The 10,312-nt window shown below is 40.6% G+C and overlaps 1 protein-coding gene across 1 annotated transcript in view; it reads left to right on the forward strand.

Annotated features, from left to right (window-relative positions):
• The first annotated feature begins 3,751 nt into the window (after positions 1 to 3,751).
• uacab (uveal autoantigen with coiled-coil domains and ankyrin repeats b) overlaps positions 3,752 to 10,312 on the forward strand; it is a 52,096-nt gene continuing 45,535 nt past the window's right edge. Inside the window, exon 1 of the mRNA XM_080515525.1 lies at positions 3,752 to 3,904. Coding sequence (XP_080371651.1) covers positions 3,857 to 3,904 — 48 coding nt within the window. The 5' untranslated portion in view covers positions 3,752 to 3,856. The remainder of the gene's footprint in view (positions 3,905 to 10,312) is intronic.

Consider the following 10,312-nt stretch of genomic DNA (forward strand, 5'->3'; position numbering starts at 1 on the left):
ATGTCAGAAGCTGTTCAGGAGTCTGATGGCGACGGGGAAGAAAGAGTTTTTGAGTCCATTCGTTTTACATTTCAAGCTTCTGTACCTCCGGCCTGGGGGCAGAAGCGTGAACAGTCTGTTGTGGATGGGGGGGGGGGGGGGGGTCTTTTGTGAGGATGATGAGGCTTTTAATTTCTTTCCCTCGTTTATTTTATGCAGGTGGAAAAACCTTAAACAAACAAACACCAGTGTAGCTATACAAAATATAATACACACTTCAATCAACAACGTTACAGAAATCTGGCATCACAATTATAGTAAATTCAACAAGTATCCAATATATTAAATACATTTACTTTAAAATACAAACTATTTCAGTCAAATTTCTAAATCAATCATTTAGCCTAAATAATCATGCTGATGTTGAATTCATTAAGCAGTGTAAAATATAATTTTGAAATTTGATGTAATATAAATATACATGACATTCTTTAAAGTGCATTTCAGTGGCTCAAGTATAATTCATCACAATAATTAGTTTTCTCTAACAATAGATTACTCATATCGTATATACACGTTGAGGTAGCAGCTCTTTACCACCCAAACAACAACAACAACAACGCAGTGATATAAATAGCTATTTAGGCTGAATCAGCCACTGTCCACACCCAAAGTGAAAAGAGCGCGTTGGAAAGAGTTCATATTTCTGAGCGCACTCGAATGCAACACGCAGCGTCGGCACCAAATGTCCATGTAGAAAGCCAGGATGTCGGCTCTTACCGCCAGTCGACTCCACTTTTGTCTTGAGTCGCCATTTTGGTCTGGTTGTAACTGCAGGAGCGGGTGGCTTTGAGTGATGCGTTCGGGTGCATCACGTAACTCCGCCCTCCGACATGCGAACGCTCAAACAGTCGCGTGGCTTACGTTTTTTTGTTTTTTTTTACCGTGCCAGCTCAACTGATCTCTGGAAATGAAAATCTGTAGTGAAACCCAGATCATTAGTTCTATTGACAGTTTGTCATTAATTATATAACCGGGGAAAAAGTGGCGAATCGGAAAGGAGGCGTGGTCACGAAGCCCCGCCCCCAAAGTGCCAAACTCAACATCGCTACGAACGCACAGGAAGTAGTCTCGACTGCGCTCGATTACAGTTTTTTACACGCTTGTGTTTTTGCCACTAAATTGACGCCATAGCTGCAGTCCAACACACACACATTATCATCATCATCATCATCATCCTGCGGGCGGGGAGGAAGAGGAGGAGGAAGACGAGGAGGTTTCTCCATCAGAGAAGAGTTTGTGTGTGGTCCTCTCCCACCAGCAGCTCTCTCTCTGTGTGTGTGTGTGTGTGTGTGTGTTCCTGTGTGTTCCCACACACACTTCTTATGTTGCATGTGTGTATTTATTAGTGTTCGTCTGCCTTCTGGTGAAATTTCAACCACGTCACTCTTTTTTGTATTTTGTGTGTTTGTATTGACTTGTTTAAAAAAACACAAAAAAAAAACAAAGTTTTTACACGACCTCTGCGGTGTTTGTGTCCTCTCTGAGCTGAAGACTGTGTGTGTGTGTGTGTGTGTGTGTGTGTGTGTGTGTGTGTGTGTGTGTGTGTGTGTGTGAGCGTGTGTGATTAAAAAAGCTAAATTATATGCAATTTCTCTTTTTCTATTTAAAGTGAATGCTCACAAAGTCTGACCAGAACAGAAAAGCTTTTCACACCATCTTCTACCAACTTGAATTTTTTTTTTTTTTTTTATAATAATAATTGTTTTTAAAGTGAGTGAAAAAAATAGAAGTGAGAGACGGAGTGAGTGTGGAAAAGTTTATATTGTTGCCTAAAAGCTTCCTCAGTCGGCCTCACCATGTCTTTTTTTTTCATTATTTGTAATATTAGTAATTGGCAATATGACTTTTTTTCTTTAATTTCATAAATGCAAGAAGAATACTATTCAGACATTTCATAAGGAAAGTGGTATATGTTAGTTTATTTCTTTTATCCTCATTTTACAGGTTAAATGTTTTTTGTTTTTTTTTCATTTGATGTTTTTAACAAAAGGAAAATAATGTCTCTAGTATAGTATTTTCCCTCTGAGCTTCAGAACAGCCGTCTCCACGGCGACGGACGTCACCATGGAGACGCCTGAAGAAGAGGCCAGGTTAATGTTTCACCCATATAAAAACACAGCAGGACACAGTGAGTAAAGAATAATGTTTCATTATTATTTATTTACTTATTGACTTGAATGGAGACATCAGAAAGTTCACGCTTTGACTGTGATGCTGTTAATTTCTGGGCTCAAATAAGAAAGAAAAAAATCACAAAATTTAACTTTTCGTAAATACATCTCGTTATTGAAGTGAAAAATGTTCACGCCAATTTTTTTTTTGAAACACAAATTATTTAATGTGAACCAATCTTTATGAATTCATCCACACAACAAAAAAACTCTTTATTTTTACTCTGTTATTTATTTTTGTGAATTTTTTTCTAAAGCTTTAATGTATTTCTTTTATTAATATATTTCTTTGTAAGTCTTTTATGTATTTTTTTTTTTTTTATTTATTTGAAAAGCACTGTGTTTCAATGGTGCTCTATAAATAAATCTATGCTGCCCTCTTTCATTCCACACTTCACTGAACCCTGAGACCTCGGTGCTGCCATGAGAGCTGATCATCCTGTCAGGGTGTAAAAACACTCATAACGCAGAAGGTACAAGAGTCTTTCTGGTACATTTCAAATGTTTTTTGTTTGTTTTTGCACCAGAGGGATTCATAAAAATGGGATTTTGTTCAGATTGTAGTCATTTTCTGAAGAAATTGTGAAATAATGTCGCCTTTTCTATTATGTATAGTCTCCGCCACAAAAACAATTAAGTTAAAGTTAAATAAAGTTTAAAATTTAAACGTGGTTCTGGCACTATTTTATTGTTCCGGCCCACTTACAAAGATTTAGGCCAGTTTGTTGACCCTGAACTGTTTGACACACCTGGTTTACACACAATATAATTTGTTTAATTTCAGACAGACACGGTGCATTACATAATACAATGCCAATGGGCAACGTGGTTAAAATGTAACTAGTGCTCTCAGTAGTGTTTGAGGAAAGTTTTCAAGCTGTACTTTTACTTGAACAGTTTAATAACTCGTCACTTTCAGTGTTTATTTCACCTCGAGTGTCGTTTTGATTATTTGAATACTCTTGTCCTCATGTTGACCCCATGTTGGAATCAACCTTTAAAAAAGAATTTAATTTAATTTAATTTAATTTAATTTAATTTAATTTAATTTAATTTAATTTAATTTAATTTAATTTAATTTAATTTAATTTAATTTAATTTAATTTAATTTAATATTTATTCTTTTTTATTTTAATATTACTCCGTATTAAATTGTTGGTAATTGATGGTTTTCGTTATATTTCGCTCTTTCTTCCAGGTGATTCAGGTAAGTTTGACGTTACGACGTGATTTTACAGCGTTTTCAGGTGAGCGTGACGTCACGACGTTGTTTTCCACCTTCGTCCCAGGACGTCTCCAGCTTCTCCCAACGGCTGCTGGCCGCGGAAGTCCCGCCCCTCGCGCGCGCCAATTGGCCCGGGCCGCCTGCCACCACGAGGCGTGCTGCGTTCTGATTGGTCCGCCGGGGCCGCCAGTCAGAGCGCGAGGCAGTTTGCGGTTGGAGGCGTCAGGTGAAACTCGCTCCGTGAGGGAAAAAAAAAGGAGACGGAACTTTTTTTTTTTTCTATTATTTAGTTTTTTTTTTAACTTCATTTGAACTTTCTGGAGGAAAATCAACCTTTTCGCTACTTCGTCTGAAGTCTGGGGAAAGTTTGTGCGCTTGTTTTGTGGAGCGACTCCGCCGAAGGACGCGAAGTTTGAAGATGAAGAGTCTGAAGTATCGTCTGAAGAAGCACGAAGTGACAATCACTGTGAGTAACTATGTGTGCGTGTGTGTGCGTGTGTGTGTGTTCCCACGGTGTTCGAAAAACACTCCACCCGCAGCTCCAGGCACCTGCAGCGGGGGCGCCAGGAGGGATGTGGGCGGCGGAGAACGGGCCTGACCCGGCCACTGAGCCTGGATCAGCCCGCTACAGAATCTAGATCGCAGCCAGGTTCAGATTTTCAGATCCAGGGTCAGATTTATCAGATCCAGGTTCAGATTGATCAGATCCAGGTCGAGACCTTCAGACCTCACTTCCCAGCCTGGTCCTGCTGCAGGTTGTTGTTGTTGTTGTTGTTGTTGTTGTTGTTGTCATCCCCACAGGTTTTGAACCACAGTTTCTTTGTGTTGATTGAAGCTGCATATCAAAAAACGATCACTGTGAGGTTCCTGTGTGTCTCACAACCAAACCTCGTCTTCCTCCAGGCTGAAGCTGAAAAACATTCATTAATTCTTGGATTGAAATGTTGACAAATCTGAATATTGTTTGTGCATCAGACCATCTGGTTGAAACTCCCAACAGGAAATAATTAAAAAGAAAATGTTTTGGGGTTTTTTGTGGAAGGAGTTGATGAAAATGTTTTTTTGATACGTGAAGTAATATTTTTAGATTGAAGCTGATTGTGGAAGATGAATGAATCAATAAATTAACTTACATGTGTTTAGCATTAGCTGGTGGCTACATGTTCAGCAACCTGAATTTCTCTTTAGCTGCTGCAGTTTTGTCTGAAGCATCAAGGAAAGTTTTGTGTTGAGATTTATTTATTTTGAAATTACCACACTCAATCCCTGCTCCAGTTTGTTTTTCACTATAATTGAGTATTGTTTCCTTTAGGGTTGAAACAACTAATCGATTAATCAACAACTAATCGATTATTGAAATAGTTGACAACTATTTTAGTAATCGATTAATCGTTTTCTATAAACACAGACTCAAGGAAAGAGGACGAGAGGAAAAATGACATGACAATTGAGTTTTTTTGATGAAAACCTTCTTTGTTTTTAAAGTCAGGTTATGTAGTGATTTGTACATTTATATATTTCATAAATATCTGTCTGTCTCTCATCCAATCAGAAAGCAGAGCACCAAGAGCCTCCTACAAACATTCACTTTAAGTTTATTCCATCAACACTTCCTCAAGCGGCGCCACTTTAGCTTTATGTGGTTAAAAAAATTTGAAAAAATAAACATTTTCATACACCTTTCACAGTCGAGCGATTAATCAATTAATCGTAAAAATAATCGCTAGATTAATCGATTACCAAAATAATCGTTAGTTGCAGCCCCGGTTTCCTTAAAGGTGTAATGTGCAGTTTAAAAAAACAAACAAATATCTCGATAGTTTTCTGAAAGAGTCAAAGAAAACCCTGGCTCGTCATGTGTTGTAATACCACTTTAAACCATGAGGAGGGGTAGTGAGTCACTGAGGGAGTGATGACATCAAGAGAAGGAAGAGCGTGGGTGATGTTCCGGATGCTCGGCGGCCTCTTTTAAAACCGTCGACCCGGAATGTTTATTTATAAAGTTTCTTTATAGCGTATCGTTCTTTTTGTGGCCCAACGTGCCGACGATGTCGTTTTCTGCCGTTGCCGTGTAAACGCCAAACTTCCCTTAAACAAAACCACAAGAATGCTGCGTTTTGTTGTTTTTTTTTCACGTGAAACGTCGTGTAAATTGTTTACTAAACACGAACCCACGCTGTGTGGCTTCTGTTGTGTTTTTCTGAACTGGAAACGTGTCGGAGTCCTCGGAGAATATCTCTCAGAAGCCGATCCAGAATCGATGCTTTTAGATTCCCTGAGGTTCCCTCAACGGGGCGTCGTGGCGATTCTGCTGAGCTCAGCACGGTTTGGCCTCTCCGTTCGGCTCCCGGCCGAATTAGCATGAGAAAGAAACAAAGCCGAGGAGCCGGGCGGTAAAACCATCCGGAGAGCCGGGACCGAGTGGAGGCGCCAATCAAACACTCCGTCATTAGAAAGGCCAGCACTTCCTGCTCATTGTCTCCAAGAGAGTGGAGGACATTTATTCTGAACATATTCACAATAAAGTTGTATTTCTTTGCGTTAAATCTGAGGAATTTTATCCTGTAGCTCATCGTGAGACACCCGTACGGGTGGGCATCGATTTGTTTAAAACACCCTTTAAACTGACGCCCCACGGTTACGCAGCAAAGTGTTGAAAGCACTGTTAGTTTCCATGGAAACGACAGAAGCCAAACTCTTCACCGGCTGAGTCGACGCTTTCAGGCCCGGGCTTTCAAGCGAAAGCGGAAAACTTTCGTAGTGTTTTGGGCGTTCGTTTACGCGCCCTTTTTCAGAATGGCTCCCAAGGTGGAACTTTTTGAAAATGCTCGGCGTCTGTCCTTTCAAGTATTAGTAATAGTGGTTTAGTAAATCTTTCTTCCACTGACTTCTCGTGTTCAGATAGCGGTTCGTGTCTTTTCTCATTGTGCGCTCAGAGCCGGTGCTTTTCCTCTCCTGCTGTTGTAAATCGAACCGCGATCTGAACTCCCTTCGCCGTAACAGGAGGCGATTTCCCGCCTGCATATTTCTTTGCTGCTTTTGTTCCCGATCACGCCCTAATTGCTGCGACGGTCCCGAGCCTCCCTCCACGTTCAGCCGCTGTTATTTGACAAAATAAGAGCACCGGCCTGGGAGGTGTGGACGAAGGCCGGCTGGAATGTGTTTTGATGGGAAGCTCTGATTTCAAAGTGGTTTCTTCCAAGCCGGGGGAGGGGGGTGGTAACGGGTGCCACGACTCCAGATCTACAATCTGAGATGAAACTTTGCAAGATCTTTTGTTTTTATTAAAAAAAACTTTTTTTTATTTTAGATACAACACAGTCATTTCTAGCTGCTTTTAACAGAGAGAATAGAAAAACCCAACATATCTACATGAGCAAGCAGGTTTATTTACGACTGTGAAAAGGAAAAACTCCCTTTTTTTACAGTAATCGCACTGATCCAGATATTTTCCAACTGTTATGAGATTAAACCAGCCTGAGCAGTACTATCTAGACAGTAACATGATTTTCTCGATTAAACCAGCCTGAGCAGTTCTATCTAGACAGTAACATGATTTTCTAGATTAAACCAGCCTGAGCAGTACTATCTAGACAGTAACAGGATTTTCTAGATTAAACCAGCCTGAGCAGTACTATCTTGACAGTAACATGGTTTTCTCGATTAAACCAGCCTGAGCAGTACTATCTAGATAGTAACATGCTTTTCTAGATTAAACCAGCCTGAGCAGTACTATCTAGACAGTAACATGATTCTCTAGATTAAACCAGCCTGAGCAGTACTATCTAGACAGTAACATGATTTTCTAGATTAAACCAGCCTGAGTAGTACTATCTTGACAGTAACATGATTTTCTAGATTAAACTAGCCTGAGCAGTACTATCTAGACAGTAACATGATTTTCTAGATTAAACCAGCCTGAGCAGTACTATCTAGACAACATGATTTTCTAGATTTAACCAGCCTGAGCAGTACTATCTTGACAGTAACATGATTTTCTAGATTAAACCAGCCTGAGCAGTACTATCTAGACCATAACATGATTTTCTAGATTAAACCAGCCTGAGCAGTACTAATGATGCACAGAAAAATCCCACAGCGTCGGACTGCTCACATTTTGCCTCCCCGCTCTTTGTTTCCTTCACGATTCTGTGTTATTGTTGAATCAAAGCGGTTGCTTCAACACAAACAATTGGAAATTCCTGAATATCTGACTCACACTCCACCTCTCTGGTTTGCGGCGGCTATTGTGAGCGGCTCATTCGGTGCCGAGTCACTTCAGTAATTTAGGCCTTTTCTCTGCGACAGAGGAGGCGTTAAATCAGACGTTCCGCCTCACCGCCTCCGTACATCTCTGACTTGTTTTTGGGATTGATAGACGACCCGTGGCGTCTTTGGGGCAGATTAAAAGCAGGAGAGCAACTGTGGCGGTATCGGGGGTGGGGTGGAGGGGGGGGGGGGGGGGGGGGGGGGTGGTGAGCTCCCAAATGAATAACTGGAGAAGGAAACAAAATGTCTGCGTGTTAAAAGACGTTCAAGTTCAGCCCTGGGGCACAAAACCGACACTCGCGACTGAGCGTTCAGCCGACGGAGCAGGAATATCAGGACTTGTTTATAATGACAACATTTGACGGTAACACTCATCGCTTTTGTTTTTTCAGTTTCAGAAAAGTTTCACATTCACACGGCGGTGTTCTGGAGACGGTGTAGTTAGCATGCCAGGCTACGAGTTGGCGCCGTTGCTTGCGTTTGTAATGAAACTACACGCACATGCAGAGAATGGACCTTTTCACCACAACCGGAAATGGCGCCTCGTGGGGAAAAGTCACTTCCTGTTTGTGGCGCTCTCATTGAAATGGAGCGTATGTTTTTCATCGGCGCTCCCTTGACTTGCCAGCTTTTTCATTCAATTCACAAACAATAAACTTGAAAAATGGGTTATAACTTCTTCATGAAGAGTATATCCATCGTTTTCAAGGTAAGAAAAGACATAGCTTAGCGAGCTAACCGCTAGCTACCACATATGATGTGCATAACATCGTGATTAAGAAGTCTCACCTAGTGTGCTAAATTATTTGATGTATTTATTAGAGGCATGATTATAGACTTTGAAATGATATGTTAACATTCTGATATGTGTTTACTATTAATATGATGCGCTGATGAAAAAAAATACGGTCCGTTTTCAATGAGAGCGGCACAAACAGGAAGTGACTTTTCCCCACGAGGCGCTATGTCGGTTGTTGAGAAAAAGGTCCATAATACGTTATAAACGTTAAGAATGTGAGTGAAGGGACAGATGGATCGTTATTACGTCTTAGAATATTGGACTGGAGGCCGCCATTCGTGTTCTTGTCATTTTTTAGCCGCGATGAGTCGATCAGTTTCTAACTGGACAGACTTCCCTCTCACACAACCAGTTTAGTTTGTCAGCACAGCGAGAGAGAGAAATCATGTTATAGACTGTCTGAGAGAAAGAAAGAAAAAAAAAAGACTCGCAGATAATCACAACAAAAATCAACTCAGTCGTTTGGTGACGCTAATTTGACGTCCTTTACCCAGAGAGTCTGTGATCCTGCTGGTGTGGGACGATCAGCAACATCTGCTTTTAACAGACGGAACGTAAAGAGAAATTAGAGAGGGGAAAAACAAAATGACAAAACAAATGAGCCAAACAAAATGAGATACTGTATTTTCCTGACGATAAGTAGCTTAGCTGGTCATGTGACTTTTTATGTGTTATAGTCAGTAGTTATAATGTTTTGGTTGATGGCTCTATGTGGACATGTCTACAGGTTTCAAAAAGAATCACAGTTTTCTTTCTTGGCTCTGTCAACAGTTCTTTAATTGTTTAGTTAGTCACGTTTCCTGTGTTGAGAAACGACTGTGTTCTCCACCTTTCATCCGTCATGTTGCCTCACAACCTGGAATTAAAAATTGATCATTTGAGGGTTTTCATCATTTAATTTTCAGAACATGCCTTAAACTTTGAAGATATCACCCCCCCCCCCCCCCCCCCCCCCCCCCCCACATCTGCTTTAACAGATGGAACATAAAGAGAAAATAGAGAGGAGAAAAACAAAATGACAAAACAAATGAGCCAAACAAAATGAGATACTGTATTTTCCTGACGATAAGTAGCTTGGTTGGTCATGTGACCTTTTATATGTTATTTACGCCACCATATAGAGATAGTCAGTAGTTGTAATGTTTTATGTCTACAGGTTTCAAAAGGAATCACAATTTTCTTTCTTGGCTCTGTCAACATTTCTTTAATTGTTTAGTTAGTCACGTTTCCTGTGAAACGACATATATGTATTCTGCCCCTTTCATCCGTCATGTTGCTTCACAACCTGAATTAAATTGATCATTTGAGAGGTTATCATCCTTTAATTTTCAGAACATACCTTAAACTTTAAAGATATGACCCCCCTTATTGTGACGAGCTGGACCAAATAACAGAGAATGTCAGTGTGTATAACTATTCACCCCCTCATGTCAGCACTTTGTTGGGCCACCGTATTTCTGGCATATCGTGATGTAACAAAGGAGGCAAAAAAGCCAAAGGGGGTAAATACTTTTGCAAGGCGCTGTAACCATCTGTGAGCCCTCGGCGCATCATAATCAGACCCCCCCTCAGTGACGCTCGGGAGCGGCTGGATCTTGAAGGACCCCCCACCCTGGATGTCATCTGTTCCCCCCCTGTTAAGAACATTCAGTGTTAAAACCTCCAACCAGACTGAAAATAAAACAGCTTTTCTCCAGCAAGCAGCCAAAACTCACATTAAAATCCTTGAGATGAGGGGGGAAAAAAATAAATCACTAATCTTACCTTTTAGCTGAACTCTTTAATAAAAGACTGTGTTTGTTTTTT

The sequence above is a fragment of the Blennius ocellaris genome (genome assembly GCF_963422515.1).
Source record: "Blennius ocellaris genome assembly, chromosome: 1".
Classification (NCBI taxonomy): domain Eukaryota; kingdom Metazoa; phylum Chordata; class Actinopteri; order Blenniiformes; family Blenniidae; genus Blennius; species Blennius ocellaris.